An 18,263-nucleotide genomic window follows, 5' to 3' on the forward strand; every position below is an offset into this window, starting at 1 on the left:
GGTAGGGGTGTCGATTTCAAAGTACAGCGCCACAGAGTGCAAAGAAAACAACATCCAACGCATTTGAAGCAGTTAATCTAAAAAGCGCGTATCTCAAATCACATTTTCAATAGATAGATCGATATGTTTGTGAATTCAGAATATTTTCTCCATGTGTGACTGTGAGTACAACTACAATTTCAGGCAAATTGTGTGATATCTTAAGTTTCTATTGATAGAAAAATTTTAGGGTATCGATGTATTAGACACTCAACCATAAACACTGTAGATCTATTGATATTTTTGAGAATATAATCCTAAATTTTGTATGGTTTAGTCGAGATAGCTCTAACAGTTATGCGTATTGCAGATATTACAAGAAAAGTAACTTACATTACAACTTACAATGTGGAAACTTCACCTTTTGCTTTGTATAAATGGTATGCAGACAAGAGCCATTTTTATTCATAAAATTACAATTTTTGGTTAGGGCTTCATCTGCACAAATGGGCATTCCACAACCAGTCCAGAAGTAGTCCAGATTGGCATCCATTATATTATAACAAAATAAAATGTGGAAAATTATAGGATTCCAATTCTGGCTTGTAAACTCACTCCATGATATCTTTTTGTCTTGTGAGACGCTGCTTGAGAACCATGCTTTCAAATGTTGGAACACCTGCTCAACATCTGATGTCATGTTGTCTTCTGTTTTGCAAAGAAATAATAACATTAGAGGTCTAGGTATTCGAGTCTCAGAAGTATTAAAAATTGTATTAAAAACATAGAAACCCTAAATAGGCCGTTAGTATTGTTGTGTAATGAACATTATTGGCTTATTACCTGGTACCGGTATCTGTTTAATTGTTAGAACTGCATGCCTATCTGGGTTCGCAATAACAAAACTTTAGTCTAACAGTTCTAGTAACAACGCAACGGTGTAATACCATAGGTCGGTCATGCATAGATATTTAAGTAGCGGACCGAGTTTGCGGCAGGTTAAGGCCTTTTCAAGGGTATTTAGATCTAGACCTAGTAACAGTAACGTTAGTATTCTGGTAAAACGGGCAACAGAAATTTTTTTTTCTTTCATTGGAAAAGGTACCAAAGCCAAACGCAAAGGCCTCTTGACACTGCATCACAATCTTATATGGTGGACAATTACCCTAACGCGTTAGTTCTAACGTTAGTCATAATAATCAATTTTATGCAGAAAATTTGCAACCACCAAGAGGACCCAGTTTGCGGCATGGGGTCCAGTTTGCAGCACTCCACACAAAAATGCCCCTTGCTGATTTCTTTAACTGTTACGTTAAACATTAAAAATTTTTTGATGGTCCAAGTAGTTTTCAGCTTGTTAGAACACTTTATTTGGATTCATTAGCTCGATCCTTCACGATATAGTTTCTCAAGATCGTATGTATTTCATCAATTTCCACCCATTTTAACATGTAAAATAGCGCTATGAAATGTGTGTAAATCCCATAGGGGTGCCGCAAACCGGACCCATCCCAACATTTTGGTCACTGTTGCGATGTTGCAATCCTCAAAACTGACAAGGAAATGAATTTTAGAATATTTAACACAATTACACGAGTACAGTTCAAATTAGAATTATGAAGGCCATCATCCGAGTTATTTTCATGATTCTGGTATCAAAAGAAAGCTCTTCAGTTGCTCTTCAAATAAAACAATTTAGAAGATAAAAATTGCCCTTCTAATTTTGAAGATATGGTTAAATATTCCTAAGACCTAGGGGTGCCGCAAACTGGACCCCTACAGCAAACTGGTGCCCGACTCGATTAGAAAACGTCTTCTTACGACATCACAAAGGAATTCAAGAATTAGCCTCGATTACTTGTATTCTGAACTAGGTCTAGGGGTAGTATCGGTTGAAGATTTTTCTTTCAAAGTTCAGTCTCCTACTCGTCCAAGAAAATCTAACCTCAAAAACTGAAAAGAATGTTTCCAGCACTAACCTCAACAGGTTTCATGTAAGTTTTCCTCTTCGATACGCTGCATGCTGCTCTCAACTTCTCAAGTCAACTACTAGCAGCCGACATGGTCGGAACTTGCACTTTTACGCTGCATGCACTGCATTGACTGCGTGCGTGCGCGCGAGACACGAGACTGCATGCTATTAGTACACGGCTCCGGCCTACGCAACGTGTAGGTCCGATAGTTCGCGATCACACACCTACACTCTGCAACACACGTACCTGTCGTCTGCTCAACAACCAATTCTCACAAATGTCTCACGAAAAATGTTTAAACAAAAGAGTTCCATAAGATGTGTAATATCGATTTTCACCAAATAGAACCCTGACGATCAATTTGTAAAGATTGAAACCGAAAATAGTATTCTAGGTTAAGTATTTCGCGGATATATCGAAGCACCAGTTCGGCTTTCAGCTTTTGTCCAAAGAGATTTTACAGGTCACACATTTTGAAGAGCGCGCGCTCGACACACAAGTGCGTTCATTGGTGGTTTGCTAGTGAGTGGAGAAGGAATCCCTCTCGTCTGGCTTGTAGTGCCTCGTCGTCCTGCAACTGGCGTTGAAGGATCTTCCTCGGCCCCACACATTCAAATACGTGTATGCCCGAGGCTGGCCGTTTCACAGTAAGTTAACAGCTCTACGGTACTGTCTTACTTAAATATTATAAATTGCATGGTATACCAATTGCATAAAGAAATAATTTGCATTGTATGTACAATAGTCTGGTGAAGCTGCCGCGTCTGGTGGTTGGTACAATGTAACTAATTTACGGGTTACTTACATGACATAGAATTTTTTTTCAGTGAAACTAAAACTAGACTAGACCTAGTCTAACGTTAACCGTTAGACTCTAACATTAACAATTTAGTAAAAAAAAAAGGTTGTTGTTGTAATGTTGATTCGTGCTGTAACGTTAATTTTAAGTGTAAAATTACCTGGTAGCAGTGGTTAAAGTTTAAACGAGCATTTGAAGAAGTAATTTTAAACCTTAAACTTGCTTGCTAGGCCTACTCGAGTTTACTATGGAGTATGGTAGACTCTAGAACGTCTATAAAATTAATTAGTATTACTGCTAACGATAGGGCCCTAAGAAACTATGTAAAAGCATTGTAATTTGTATTTGTTAAATCAAGACAAGTTATGGTACTTGGTACTTGGTAGGGATCCTCCAAAAGACCCCAAGCGGAGTTTAAACTGGAGGTGGCGGCAGAGGGTGGACTCAGTTTGGGAGAATATGGTTTGAAACCATGGTCTTAAAAATAGCTGAATTAACTTGGGAGATTACACATTGAGGAAGGCTATTCCATGTCCTTGTGGTTCGAGGGAAGAAGGAATTCCTGTAACCATTACATATCTGTGTTGCTAGTTGGTAGCTCAAACTGATTTGAATGCCCCCGCCTACTTCTATCCGGTTTAGGGCAAATATGGTCTGTGTGATGTAGAGTAAGAACCCCAATTTTCGGCCGGCCTCCAATATCCGGACACGTCCCACTTATCACAATGCAGCAAAGTCGACTGTCGCAACACAAGCATATCACATCGTTTCACACACTAGCACACTCGTTCACCACAGGAAAGTGCCTGAGTCACCTCCAAAAATCCACCTAAAATCCCAAGTTTTGCCGTCAAAAACACGGCATCGCCGCAACTTTTCCAAAGTGCGCGCGAATTAGGTCCCGTGTGAAGAATCGGGGTCGCCGAAAAAGCGTTAAAAATTGAAAAATTACGCCGTTCCGTTGCGAGATTTTTCGGTTATCGCAAGCTCAGAGTGTGATGGTATCCTCAAAAAACACAAAAGAAAAACAAAATCTCTGTACGTGCCGATGCAGTGAATAAATGTACAGGGGCTGAATGCAAGTGCACAGTCCCCAAAATTCGGACACGAACGGGCGCCGCAACATCCCCGATGCGACCTTGCGCCAACAATGTATGGCGCGCGCGGATTTTTCAGCTGCCTTGTATGCGTATCGACATTGGGCGCGTGTCCGAATTTTGGAGACGCTGTCCGAATTTTGGGGAATTGACAAGGTGATGATATTTGGGGTTTTTGTGAAATTTTATGATCTGTTTAACAAAATAAATATTGTGAAAAATTAGGTTGATATATTTAACATACATTATTATGGATATAATTTTGGAGAGTATTATTTGAGTTGGATAAATATTGCAATAAAGCTTAAGTGTCCAAAAATTGGGGCTCTTACTCTATGTCAATTTCCTTGTGGAGCATCTTATGAAAACAGAATAACCGGTGTATTTCCCATCTGTGTTGGAGTGAGTTCCAGTTGAGTGAACTAAGCAGCTGGGTGACACTTGCTTCTTGGTCGTATGTGTTTGTAACAAAACGAGCAGCCCGTCTTTGGACTTATTCGATGGAGGAAATATTCTTCTTTGTGTATGGGTCCCAAGCAGCGGTAGCATAATCAAGGTGAGGACGGACAAGGGTTAAATACTGGGGACTCGGCACTTGCATTCAACCCTTGTACATTGAGACACTGTATCCGCACGTACGGAAATTTTGTTTTTCTTTTGTGTTTTTGAGGATACCATCACACTCCAAGCTTGCAATAAGCAAAATATCCTGCGAGAGAACGGCCTATTTCTCGATTTTTAGCGCTTTTTCGGTACTCTTAAAACTGGGCCTTATCTGCGCGCGCTGTTGGAAAGTAGCGCCGATTCTGCACTTTTGACGGTAAAATTTGGGATTTTGGATGGATTTTCGGAGGAGGCTTAAGGGAGTTTCCTGTTGTGATGAGTGTGCAAGTATGTGAATTGATGTGATTTGCGTGTGTTGTGACAGTTGAACTTACTGGCTGGCGACTAGTGACCAAATACCGGTAGCTGACCGAATACTGGTGCTCTTACCCTACCTGTTTTTCATGTAACATAATGGATCTAGTGAGCTGAGGTATGGTACCGGCATAGTTATCTATATATGTGACCCTGCATCACAAAACCAACAAAAAGTCGCCAGACATGGATTTTCGAATAAGGGCAGATTCTTGAAGAACAGACTCTAACTAGCTTTAGAGTGATATATAGACCCTAACTCAATTCAAATGGACTCCCCTCGCCTATCTAAATACTAGAAAGAAAGCGCACACTCTGGAAAAGTGAAAACTGAGAAAAGAGGCTCTGAAGCTCTAGGGTCTATTCAAGCGCTTAATCTTTGCCAAGATGGGCTAGCTGTGCAGTGAAAGGGACAAAACACGGATGTAAACCACTGGAGCAACAACAATGCAGGGATTATCAGATTAAGCTGAAATTGAGCATGTTCAATTAACACATACTATCCATTATTAATGCCAACTTTCACAGTAGTAGAGGTATCCTTTCAAAAGTTATTAGACTTGAAAGTGAAGAGTGTGTAAAGGATTTCAAGAACTGAAAAGGGGAATCTAAGGCATACCTGATCATTCTATTCTCACAAAAAAAAAAAAAATGTTGTAGAAAAACTGCTAAAAATACTCTTTCCCATTCATTTTATGATTCCAAACTGAAGAATAATGTAGAAGAAGGATAGCTCTTTCAGAAAATATGAAAAACTCAAGATTGACCCGATTGACCCATTTCACCATTTTTTTAGTTGTAACATAAAATCAAGGGGTGCGACTTTTTGTTCGTTTATTGATGCATGGTCACATATATGGGTAGACTCAGCCTAGCAGGTAAACTCGGCCCCCAGCGCGCACATTACAACTTGCTATAATGTGCGCGCTGGGGACCAAGTTTACCCCTAACTACGGTACATGTAAATGAGAATTGTAGTCTGGTAGCATGGGAATTTTTATATCAGCCCTCTTTGCCTGTGCTTGTATACCTGTCTGTCTAACCTTGTTCTGTTTCATCATTGTCTCTTTCTATCTTTAGGTAACAATAACATGGCAGACAGAGGAAGAAATAAGTCAAGGAAAGTCAAGAAGGAAATATGTGTAGGAGAGGAATTCAAAATTTCTGTGGACATTGCCATACAAGAATTTAGGTACAATGAGGCTGAAACAGGTATGCTCTTATCATATTTTTCTGTGACGTTCCATGTCTTGGAGAACAATGTCCATGTTGCCATTCAGAATTATTAATGTACCGGGTATCTACAGTGATATGCGAAATGTACAGTTTTATGTGTTTGCGGGCTCTTGCTTTTGTGTGTTGATGAGATCTGTCAGACTTCTCACTTTGCAGAATTAATACTGTACCTTTAGTGATCAGATCAAATGATATCTGTGTGAATATGTTCAACAAAACATGTGCAATCAGAGTTTATATATTTGAAACATGACAGGAAACATATTCTGATAAATGTTAATTTGCAGTAATGTCATCATATTACCCTGATTGCATTGGCATTAAGTACAATCTCATCCTTGTATATCATAATATTGTTTGTTGCTTTTGCACAAGGGAGAAACATTATAGCTTGTCAGTACATAAGATACAAGTATTCAAAATTTACCTTGCATTGTGGTAGACAGGATATCCTGAGTAATGGATGTGTTTGCTTTTGTGTAGTGTTGGAATTTCCGGCATCATTTAGCAACACAGAAAGGGCATACATACACCGTTTGGCAACCACAGCTGGTCTGAAGTCAAAAAGCAAGGGGTGAGTATTATCATTCCTCAGTTTGTGCAAACTCTAGTTACCATCTGTCAGCAGCTTTCTAATTCATGGAAAAGTTCTGTACTGGTATCTTTGTGGATTGTATCTGAAGTAGCAGAATATTTATCAGTTAACAGCAGTAGAAATTGTCTTCAAACATTCTTCTTGATATCCTCATGGAACACATTTTGACTTGGCACGCACACTGAGTCACATTACTGTTCAACAAATCAAATAAAAAGTCTTATTGCATTTCTCTTTATCCAAACAAGGTATAAGAAAAAAGAAGTCTCTCTTCACTTTTATGATATCGGTTGTTTCCAAACCTCACAATCCTGTATTAATGTCTTATCAGTGTGTCTTCTTGATTCTGGTTTAAAATTACATGTGGCAATTTCCTTCAGAGACAATAATGATTTTGAGTTGATGTCAGCCTTTCTGTTCACATGCACTATAGTGAGTGAAAATTTTCTGTTTATACTCCAATAACATACCCTTACAGTTACAATGTATGTTTGCCTTACTATCATGTGGTATTTCAGACATGTATGTGCTTGAGCAATAACTCGCAGTCCCCTTTCCCAGTCTGCTGTGCAAATTTACAGCCTGCAGGAACTCACTAGTAGGACGTGGAAATGACTTGCTGGCTTTCAGGCTGTGAAATCCACATAACCAACAGCTACAGGAAGTATTACCGTATTATAAACCCAACCTTACAAGATTTCATGCTATCAGATTCACACATTGAATGCTTTTAATAAGTGGCTTTAATATTCACAAGGAATGAAAACTCAAATGATATTTTAGGAGTTTTCAGTTGTAGTATTTTGTATATGTTTTAGTGTCTGCAATGGAAATATTATATCTTGAAAACAACTGGAGATTGAAATCTCTTAGAATTTCTTGTAGGTTTGAACAGCTTGTGTATATTTGCTTATTATGTCCTGCAGCAAGGGATCAAATCGCTACTTGACCCTCACCAAGAAAGCAATCAACAAGATTGATGGGGATGGGGATGATGATGGCTCTTCTACGTTCCAGATGGCTCCAACAACCTGCAATGAGTTGCAGGGATTGCTGCAACAATTTCCAGTCACTGCCAAGGAAAGGCAGGAGCTGCAACCCAAGGCAGAACGTAGGAGATTTGGGCCAAGTGATGGTGAGTAGGCTACAGTCAGTGTAAAAACTGGTTAAGTGTTTGCAAGAATGATGCAGACCTTGCTAGTTTTGTGTGCAAGTAACTCAATGACTAAAATCTTATGTTTTGTGAATGAAAAGATTGCATTGGCATTACATATCATTATTGGCTACGCCAGGGCTTATGATTGAGCGATGAAATATCACCCCCTCCCTTAAAGTTGTAGGAAATTTGATTCAGTTCTTTTGCAACTTGACTTTTGTCCTAGGGGTAAATGTGGTGAGAACAACAAGTAACACTTTCCCTGACCATGATTTCTGTATTGTTATCTGTTCTCATGGTCACAAAAGATTTAAAGTCAGAATATCTCTGTCTGTTATAATCTCATAGATGGGCAAAAGGGGTAATGAAGGGATAACTAATGAATGTTAAAGTTACAACTGTTACTATTTACTTGAATGTTTGAAGCTATTTACAAACTATTCTGTGTGTTGCATATGTCCTTGTTAACTGAAGTGAAATCTGGATATTCCCAATCCCATATTGAAATCCTCCTGTCTCTTAGTTGAAACCATCACTTCACTAAAATTGATTTTGCAAATTACAACCAGTTCTTTATCTTGAAAAGAAAATGCTGCTATAATTGTTAAAAAATGTATAGGTTTTATGAAATTTAAATCAAATTAATTGCAGCATAGAGATAAATTTGCACTTGGATGTGATTATTTACTTTGAAGTCAATCCAGCCCGTGAGATGAACAAGGCAACTGGACGACTAAACAGCAGTCTTCCTCAAGTCCCTGGAAGGAGGAATCGTTCGGACCTCGACAGTTTCCGCCAGACACTGCCAGTCTATGCGATGCAAAATGAGGTGTTGACTGCAGTAAATAACAACCGTGTGGTGCTGATTGCTGGAGACACTGGCTCCGGAAAAACTACCCAGGTAAATTTAGCATAGTGTCAGTAAACAGTAAATCAATGAGAAACTGGTGGTTTGTAGTGTTACCTGCCTAAGGAAAAAGAAAGAATTACAAAAGGCCAGAATATCTTGCAAAGGATATCTAGGATATTGTTTGTATGCACAAATATGATGGAAATTCGAACCCTATTTGCTAGCATACAGTTGAGATGTTGAACATGCCTGAAATTTATATAAGCTTCAAGAGCGGGGATTCGGGAATTCCTTACTTTCAGGTGACTCTTGAAACCTAACACAAGGAACCATTGCCTATATACATTATAGGGATTTGCCCTTAAGGCTAGTGGCAGTCAGTCAATGAAGGACAATCAGACATTTTCAGGTGTGAGTTTCTTCAATTTATCTCCCTCTACAAATGAAACTTGTTAGAATCGCAACCACTGATCTGTAAATTAACAAACATGTCAGAAAAAAGGAACCAGTGGGACTGGAACCTGTCGTCTACTGTTTTCCGAGCAGCGACACTACCATCAGGCTGTCCCTGGTTGCCGGCAGTGACACTATGAACATGGAAGAAATACCCAAACTCTGAAATTGTAGAGACAATTTGAAACTCACACCTGAACCTTCACTCCTCTGAATAGTATCTTGCTTTCAGACATTTTATTGTTTCAGGGTAGAATGTAATTTCTTTCCACAATCATGGCAAGTGAAGTAAGAATTATGTGACTACAAAGTATTTCATATGAATGGTATCTTGCAATGATGACCAGTTTCAGATCGTGGTAAAGCATCATGAATTTCCCTACATTCTATTGGTATCATCACTCAACTGTGCCATAAGTTAATCGCTTTGATGTATGGCAGCATTTGTACTGGATTATAGAGTACAATATCGAAGATAAGTGTCAAGTACCTTTTTTAGTTCACTGGCACTGTATATCTTGGCAACCAATCCAGATTCCACAGTTCATTTTGGATCAGTGCTGCGAGTCCAGACAGCCTTGCCGCATCATCTGCACCCAGCCACGGCGGATCTCAGCCCTATCCGTGTCGGAGAGAGTGGCGGTAGAGAGAGGGGAGGCCATAGGGCAGACAGTGGGCTATCAGATCAGGCTGGAAAGCAGGTACCTGGTATACTCTCAGAGGCAGATACTGTACCTGTACATTCTGAGGGAACCATATTTATTCATGGGAACTTCCATTGTGATATTATGTTGCTCTGTATGATGCCAGACAAGTCTGCAAAGTTAATCAGTGAAAATTTGGGAAAATTATTGGACACACAAAGAGTTATGTAATGTGTAAAAAGTTTTGAGAGTAAGACAAATTGGCAACTCTATGTGATCAAGGTGTTGTGGAGCTCTCCTTTAGTATCGTACACAAAATTTCACTAATTTTCATTTTTAACAAATATTTGGGCACTGACTGAACTTACCCGTTGAGGAAGACATGGAAAAACATATTTCTTGTAATAGTACATACCAAGAATAATTAACAGATATGACATGCTCTCAGTTTGGAAACAGAAGAAAATAGTATAATTCATTCTTTATAGTAGAATGCTCTACACACTTTATGCGTGTTTTAACCAATGACATCCCAATTATACTATTGTAAACACATTGCAAGTTTCATTTCTCCCATTCGTGCATCAGGGTATCTCCCAAGACCCTTCTCACATTCTGCACAAATGGTGTCTTACTGCGGACACTGATGACGGGCGACACTGCTCTGGATGTTATCACGCATGTCATCGTGGTAAGTCTCATTATTTGTTATGAAAATGTTTGAAAGTACTGATTGACTTGATCCATACAGTTTTACAAAAACGTATAGTGCAGTGATATTGAGGTTTGGAAAAATCTTCTAATATCTTCCAGTGAGGGGTTCACAAAGCAGATCACACCTATCATGCCAAATGTGCCAACATGATTGAAATCTAGAGCTCTCTTGCTGACTTTAATTTCTTGTAAAAATGAAATGAAGCATTGTTGTGATACTGTTGAGAAGCTGTATACTTTTTACTGAGCATATATGCATGTGGTGTGTACCAGTACTCTATAGTTATATTTGGGCATGTGTGTTTGTATCATTTTCATTTTCCACATGACATGAAAACTGTTTTTCAGCAAAATAAAGACACAGCACAAAATGTATTCAATTCCCTGTCACTGTTCTTACTCTTTGTATGCCAGATTGTGTATTTCTTAAAGACAATATGAAGGCTGTGGTATTAAAAGTCTGCATTGTAATCTCTGTCTACTTGGTCTGTGGCCATGTGACCCTATCCTGTTTGGTCTTTTCACTTTGTCCAGTATATCAAGTCTGAAATGTCCAACCACAAATATGACTCAAATCCAGAGCTTTGAATATACGGCTGTGCATAATCCCAGAACTCAATGCAATCATAATTCTTATCACTGAACTCCTGCTATAGTTCTGAAAAGAAATTGAAGTAGACAGCTCAGTTTTTTGCTCATTCTTCATTCGTTTATTCCTTGAATGCTTTTGTTTCAATAAGCCACCCAAATTCTTTTTGTACCTGAGAAAACACCAAGGGGATACTGCCCGTAGGAAATCCCATCCACTTTGCCGTTCTTTTCCTTGCAGGATGAGATCCATGAAAGAGATAGGTTTAGTGACTTCCTGCTCACTCAGCTCAGGGACCTGATGTCAAAGAAGAGGCACATTAAGCTGATCCTTATGAGCGCTGCCCTCGATGTTCAGCTCTTTGTGCGCTATTTTGGCAATTGTCCCCTTGTGTCAGGTAGGTCGTAATCTCTTTTTCAACAGCTCTTCATACAACATTTACAGTGGTTTTAATGTAGGGATTTTTATAGGTTTTAATATGGAAAACTAATTTACTATGTAGAGTAAGTACATACCATCCATACCATACCCTGAGAGTGCATCTCTTTACCAGAGGATATCAAGTGAAAATTGATGTTCCGATGAAGTTGATGTAACAGCATCTTTACAATTGCCATATCACACCAGTATGAAGCACTGTTAGAAAGACAGTATTATAGTCTTTATAAATGAATAAAAGCAAATGAAGAATAATAATATACATGAGCAACCAAGAAGTAAACTTACCATGAAGATAAAGCTAATGGGTGATGTTCATTCAGTTTGTAAATTCAATGAAATTTCATAATACTACTTGACAAAGTCTTCTGAATGAAGTATGAATAAATGAAGACCAATATTTTGTTGTTAATCCTACTGTAGTTCATGTCAAATCAGTTAGCTTGTAAGAATCTCCGTAGCTTGGATATTCACTTGTACATTAATATATTTTAAATAGTGGGTATAAACAACTTACTGTTGTGAAATGATCGATATTGCCCAATCACCTCCCGTACTGTCCGTCCACTTGGTTACTTGGCTTGCAACGTTCACAGCAAAGGTGGGTGAACTCCGTGAGCGGTCAGTTGTCTAGGGCGTAGCTTCTCTCTCTCTGGCTTGATGCCACATTTCGTCTGCTGGAGGAGCACCTCAAGAACGTCCTCGTGCTTCTCACTTAGGTGTGGTCTCTTTCCACCACCTGTCCTACATCTGAAATCACGGTAACGTTTCGCCCATGATGATAGAGTATTCCACAGCAGACGGAGTTCGGTACCACTTCTTCCAGGTGGAAAGCCTTGTGACTCTACAGCTAAAACTGCATTATCCCAAGCAATATCCCGGCGCTGTTTAACCTTAGGCTTATCGGCCTTTACAAATAGTTTGGCGTAGTGTCCTGACACGTAAGCACAGAGCACTTGCACAGCCGCAAGAGAAAGGTTGTTCTTCCTCTTTATATCCATGTAATTCAATCATGAAGCATGGATGGACAGTCTTCCACTCAATTCACTGGCCCAGGCACTTCTTGAGCTCCCGTTCATTTTGAGTCCAGTTTCTCACGGCGGAAAGGTTTACAGAGTGTTCATCGGAAAGTGCCGTATAAGGTTTCCGAAGTTCGGGACACATAAATAACTTACAAAATAATGAAAACAACTAATCCTAACCTAATGCTCTTATTAATCCTACGGAACAATTTTCGAATAATTCCCCTATCCCCGCAATATCCTCGAATAAATCCACTAAATGCCACGGCAATTATACGCAGAAAAGGCGAAAGAATAAGTGTATCTACTAAATAACTATTAAATCCAAATCTGTATATCGCAGTAATACTGATAATATCCAAACCGACTAGAAAAATCCATGCAGAAAAGGGAAGGTGGACTCGCAGCGCCACTGTTTTGAAATGGCCGATTTTGCCCACTCACCTCCCGTACTGTCCGTCCACTTGGTCACTTGGCTTGTAACTTTCACAGCACAGGTTGGCGAACTCCGTGGGCGGTCAGTTGTCTAGGGCGTAGCTCCTCTCGTTGTCGGGATGGGTCCAGCCGATCCGCCCCACAACACCTCGGAAATGATTGTCCGTGTTGTCCAAACAATACATACATTATAACTGTACGGGCACGTACGCGCACCCGTGCGTGTGGGTACGTGTGCCCTGTAAACTGAATAATCATATATTATTTATGTTCTTTCACTACATTACACTCAAAAACTGAGATCATGTATTGTTTATCCATACCTTTTGCAGTTCCTGGTAACATGTATGATGTTGATGAGTTGTTCCTGGAAGATGCATTAAAGTGGTAAGCTTTTGTTTTGAGATGCTGATGTTTTCTTTTATCTAAAGAGCGACCAGTTGTTTATCTTTGTACAGCTGCGAGAAATGTGTTTTCTGTTGCAAAACCAGTGATTAGTGATGTCCTGTGGTGACCATACCTTCAAATGTATGACTTAAGTTTCTGAAGCACTTGATATAGTCTCTCTTGTCATGACATGACAGTGATAAATAACAATGGGCCTTTAGTGGTATAATGTTTTCAATTCATATTTTTGAACAAATTATACATATTGCAGAAAATAGATCTGTATGATTATGTGTACTTTTGAGTATTCTGTATTTTGTCCAATGAATAGGCCATGTCAGCAACATGAGATCCTCTGATGCTGTGCTTTCTCATTATTTGCAGTATTATGACATTGTTTTTAAAAAAAGATCATAATAAACTGACATTGTTACAGTTATATTGTTTACTTTGAGCAGATAAAGTGACAAAATACCTTTAACTATAATTTGCAACTTGCTGGCAATAGACTTAAGTGTATAAAGTTGTTCTCAGACTCACACCCCTTTTTATCTCCAATTTCTGCATAGTACTGGCTACACAAATGCAAAGATGCTGGAATATCAGAAAGAGAAATCAAAAGGTATGTCAGCAAAAAGTTATAATCACTGTAAAGATACAAACTTATGGTTAGCATGTTCAATTCTGCCCAATATCAGCTTAAATGATTAACTGGTTACCTGTGCAAAATGAGTTCGCCATATGTTTTCTAGTATGCTCTTCAAATTCTTCAGACATCCTCCAGCCACTGAAGTTGCAAGAAAGCATCAAACTTTTATGATTAATGGGACAATTTAACCATTGATATACCCTGGTAACATTGTAAGGTACATTAATATGTAAGTCCTTTTTTTTTTAATTGCTGTAAAAATCAAAGCTCAACATCCTTCAGAATGTTTAGTGCCTCAAGACTTTACCTCAAGCAGAATTAAGATTAGATTTTGAACTGATAACTGTTCTTTGGTTTTTGGTCAGAATTGAGTATTATTACACACCCTTTATTTATCAATTATCAATTCCTGTGTGTCAAGCCACAATTACTCTGCTTTTCAAACTGTAATAATGGTGATCCACTACACATCTAGGAATGACATCTTAAAGTCAAGAACAGGCTTCAAATTCATAAATTTCTTCTGTCGAGATATTTTCATTGCAACTGATTGACAAATTGCCCTACATCGACGTAAATAAGCACTGAATTGATCACTGATCAATTCAGTGCTTATTTACGTCGATGTAGGGCAATTTGTCGATCAGTTGCAAGAACAGGCTTGATCTACAGAGCACTACTGTCAATTGGTAGATGATATAGATAAAGCATAGCTTCTAACAAATCTTGAAGAGAACAAGATTTCAGTCGTGATATTCATGTGAAAAACATTCCTTGATTTCACGCACATCACTGTATGATTCAGTGGCTAAGCAACAAGTACAACTCAACAAGTGGTATAAGGACGACGCTGCAGCCTCTGGAGGAGCTACAACAAATCAACCTGTACCAGTCAATCCTGCTACCGCCACACTCACACAGAACTTCCAGGCAGTCACCTTGGGACCTTCCGCTGATGTAAGCATACGGCTGAACTGAAGTTGCTTCAGAGATATAACTTTTATTTATTGCATTGAAATCTGTATTGAACATTATACAAAATGTTCAAATGTTTCTAGACTGGTTACCAGTAAATATGGGTATTGTAATCTTTTCTTCTTTTTTATCTTCTCTTTCTTCTTCCTCCTCCTCTCTTACCCTTCCTTTGTCTCTCTCAATTCTTGCTTTCTATCTCTGTGTTCAGACCTGTATTCATCTAGCAGTCTAGCTTTCTGTCTATGTATCCAACTATCCAACTATCCATCTACAGCTGTACATATTTAAATATCAATTATATATCTATCTACATATTTACCTATCTATGTAATATTCATCCACATATCTATGTATAGATTTTTATATTGTGTATCTGTTCATCTATCTAGTTATATATCTACCCATCTATGTATATATCCATCTGCATATCTGTATAGATTTATGCATCCTTCTATCCATCTATATATTTTTTCATATATCTATCTTTACGTTTAGTAATCTGTCTACATTATGTCTGTAAATTTTGTAAAGGTGTGTACTCTCTCATATTACATGCTGTCACCTGCAGGGGATTTCTATCACATGTAACATTTATATCTCACTAATCTCAATTCACCCCCTTAGAGTTGAACCCAAGCCTTTTGATTGCAAGGCAAATGCGTTACAGACTGAGCCTCATCCCTGTCGTTGTAAAGTTAGTCAAGATTGATATGGGGGGAAAAACCTCTTGGTGCTGATCGAAAGTTAATACCTCTCCCTGATCTCCTATTGTTTTAGACCTCCATTGATGCTGATGACATGCCAGAGTGGTTGGTCCATGACATGGACAATGCCCTCGCCGACTGCTGGAAGACGGGCAGTGAAGATGCCTTTGCGCAACTCATGTACATCATTCTCAATGAGAATGTCAGCGGTAAGTTGTAATCTGGGTTATATCCATCAGTTTTCAAGTCATGTCATTTATTATAGAAAGAAAATGATAGATACTGCATACGCCATATATTTAGCAAGTCTAAGTTTTCACAACTCGAGACTTCCCAACAAACTTCCGAGTGGTTATATTGACTATTGTGGAGTACAGTAATGAACAGAGAAACGTAACATGTACCGAGTACAGTAATGAACAGAGAAACATAACATGTATCGAGTACAGTAATGAACAGAGAAACGTAACATGTACCGAGTACAGTAATGAACAGAGAAACGTAACATGTACCGAGTAAAGTAATGAACAGAGAAACGTAACATGTACCGAGTACAGTAATGAACAGAGAAACGTAACATGTACCGAGTACAGTAATGAACAGAGAAACGTAACATGTACGGAGTACAGTAATGAACAGAGAAACGTACATTACTACATGTTACATTCTTGTCAGGATCAGAGGTAATATTTCTGCGTGTTGTTCAGTTTGTGCAAAGCACCTGATTCGTTTGTGAGAATAATGTCCCCGCGAAATAAATGACCGTATACAGTAATTGTTGGTGTAAGACAGCAGCATTTTCATGCTCTGTGAGGCATCGAGTATATGTGAGTGTCATGTGAGAGCAATCGTGTTTAGATCAGAAAGAGACTGCTGCAAATAACTAATGCTGTAGTACAGTTCAGATGATATCAAGGAGTATGATTGTGTGGGGTTCTTGGTTTTGCCTTTTGCATAATTTGAAAGTACATGTGTAGAATACTGTGAGTAATAGGGAAAGAAATATCAGTGTACCTTCAAATACTCAAGCTTCATATGCAATTTGAAAGTAGCGTTAGCATGTTAAAGATAATTGAACAAACATTAGACAAGACAGTACTTAAGTTGTTTTATTATGAAGTTCTATGATTTTTCTATGAAGTGGGAAATCAGTTACAAGCTTGCAGGTGCATATTTTTTTTAGCTGATTAATTGGTAATGTTAGCATGCACTCCATCAGCTGTATCTTTGAAAAAGGGCTATTCATGTATAAGTTGTCAAAGATTTAATGTGCTTTGTATCACACTATTAAATCAAGTGTCATTGCTAAATTAAGAATACTTTTCATTTCTACTGCCCAAATACAACAGTAATCCTCTTATTGGTGAATAATCTCTGTTTTCTTTCATGCATGATCCTGTACGTAGTTGACTATGCCAACTCTGAGTCAAGTGTGACAGCGCTGATGGTTGCAGCTGGGAGGGGAAATGGAGAGATGGTAGAACAGCTGTTGAGTCTTGGAGCAAACCCCTCTCTGAAAGCCTCAGATGGAAAGTGAGTCAGTGGTTTCTTTTAATTTTGGTAATATGTTTTTGTTATTTTATTTTTCTGATGAAGTTGCTTTCGTTTCCCCATTGATCTCGCAAAATGTGCAGCAAGGTTCTCTTTATGAATCTTGCAGTGTTGGAGACTCATTTTCTGCTGGCTTGTATTTAGAAGAAATATTTCCTTCCACAGTAGGTTTCCAGGGCCCCTTTGCTTAAAAACAAAAAATGATATGATAGCAACTCTTGCTGGAATGGCAATTGTCATGGTAACAACAAAAATTCAGCTTCTAGATTGGCTGTTGCTATGGGAAGTTGCCATTCCACCAAGAGTTGCTATCCTAACATCTTTTACGAAATGGGGCCCAGAAGTCAGTAGGAGTTTTGCTTGTACTTCTTTTCTGTATGTGTAATTGTACAAGAGCATTTTATCATGCTAATCACTTTTGCTTACATTGTCCTACACTTGCCAGAGAGATTTGTACAAGGAGCTGTCATTTGCCTATTCTTTCTTTCTCTCTCATCCTCCCAGGACAGCGTCAGACTTCGCTCAGATGTTCAACCAGACTGAGATCATGGCATTACTTACAGCATTTGTGTGAGTTGGGATAACTATAGCAAAAATATTGTATTGATATGCATATATGCAGTGGCAGAGATGTCAACTCATGTGGTACTTTTTTGCAATAATGTGTACTGTTGTTTGTTTGTTTGTTTGTTTGTTTGTTTGTTTTTAGGGGGAGGTGGCAAATATAGTGCAGGTTTCATGGAAATGTGTTTTGTGATTGTTCTATGACACTTTTGTCATGCCATGTTGGCACTCTGACACCAAGATGGACTTGCTACGCCAATCTAGCTTTTTCACAAATCATATCAAATCATGGCTAAATATGATGAGTTGTTTGTATGATGTAAATTTATTCACCTTTCATGCAACTACATGAAAGATAATGTGCCTCTCACACTTACATTACCCTACAATGTAAAGTTTTGCCTGTTGTTAATTTTTGGCAAATGTCTTTCAGAAACTTTATCAAATGTTTGCAGAAACAATCAGTGATTAGATATCCTGTAACTTGTCATGCAGTATTTGCAATATTTCGACACTGAACCGTTTCAGTATTTCC

The 18,263-nt window shown here is 38.6% G+C and overlaps 1 protein-coding gene across 1 annotated transcript in view; it reads left to right on the plus strand.

Moving 5' to 3' along the window:
- Positions 1 to 2,479: 2,479 nt before the first annotated feature.
- LOC139712234 (3'-5' RNA helicase YTHDC2-like) overlaps positions 2,480 to 18,263 on the plus strand; it is a 38,882-nt gene continuing 23,098 nt past the window's right edge. The window contains exons 1-14 of the mRNA XM_071624071.1: positions 2,480 to 2,599; positions 5,847 to 5,978; positions 6,486 to 6,576; positions 7,524 to 7,732; positions 8,449 to 8,654; positions 9,591 to 9,757; positions 10,289 to 10,391; positions 11,244 to 11,400; positions 13,231 to 13,285; positions 13,855 to 13,907; positions 14,740 to 14,891; positions 15,687 to 15,822; positions 17,020 to 17,146; positions 17,669 to 17,734. Of these exons, the coding sequence (XP_071480172.1) occupies positions 5,858 to 5,978; positions 6,486 to 6,576; positions 7,524 to 7,732; positions 8,449 to 8,654; positions 9,591 to 9,757; positions 10,289 to 10,391; positions 11,244 to 11,400; positions 13,231 to 13,285; positions 13,855 to 13,907; positions 14,740 to 14,891; positions 15,687 to 15,822; positions 17,020 to 17,146; positions 17,669 to 17,734 (1,643 nt within the window). The 5' untranslated portion in view covers positions 2,480 to 2,599; positions 5,847 to 5,857. The remainder of the gene's footprint in view (positions 2,600 to 5,846; positions 5,979 to 6,485; positions 6,577 to 7,523; positions 7,733 to 8,448; positions 8,655 to 9,590; positions 9,758 to 10,288; positions 10,392 to 11,243; positions 11,401 to 13,230; positions 13,286 to 13,854; positions 13,908 to 14,739; positions 14,892 to 15,686; positions 15,823 to 17,019; positions 17,147 to 17,668; positions 17,735 to 18,263) is intronic.

This window comes from Diadema antillarum, unplaced genomic scaffold (assembly GCF_040938485.1).
Source record: "Diadema antillarum isolate AM-2024a unplaced genomic scaffold, OU_Dant_1.0 seq00001774_RagTag, whole genome shotgun sequence".
NCBI lineage: Eukaryota > Metazoa > Echinodermata > Echinoidea > Diadematoida > Diadematidae > Diadema > Diadema antillarum.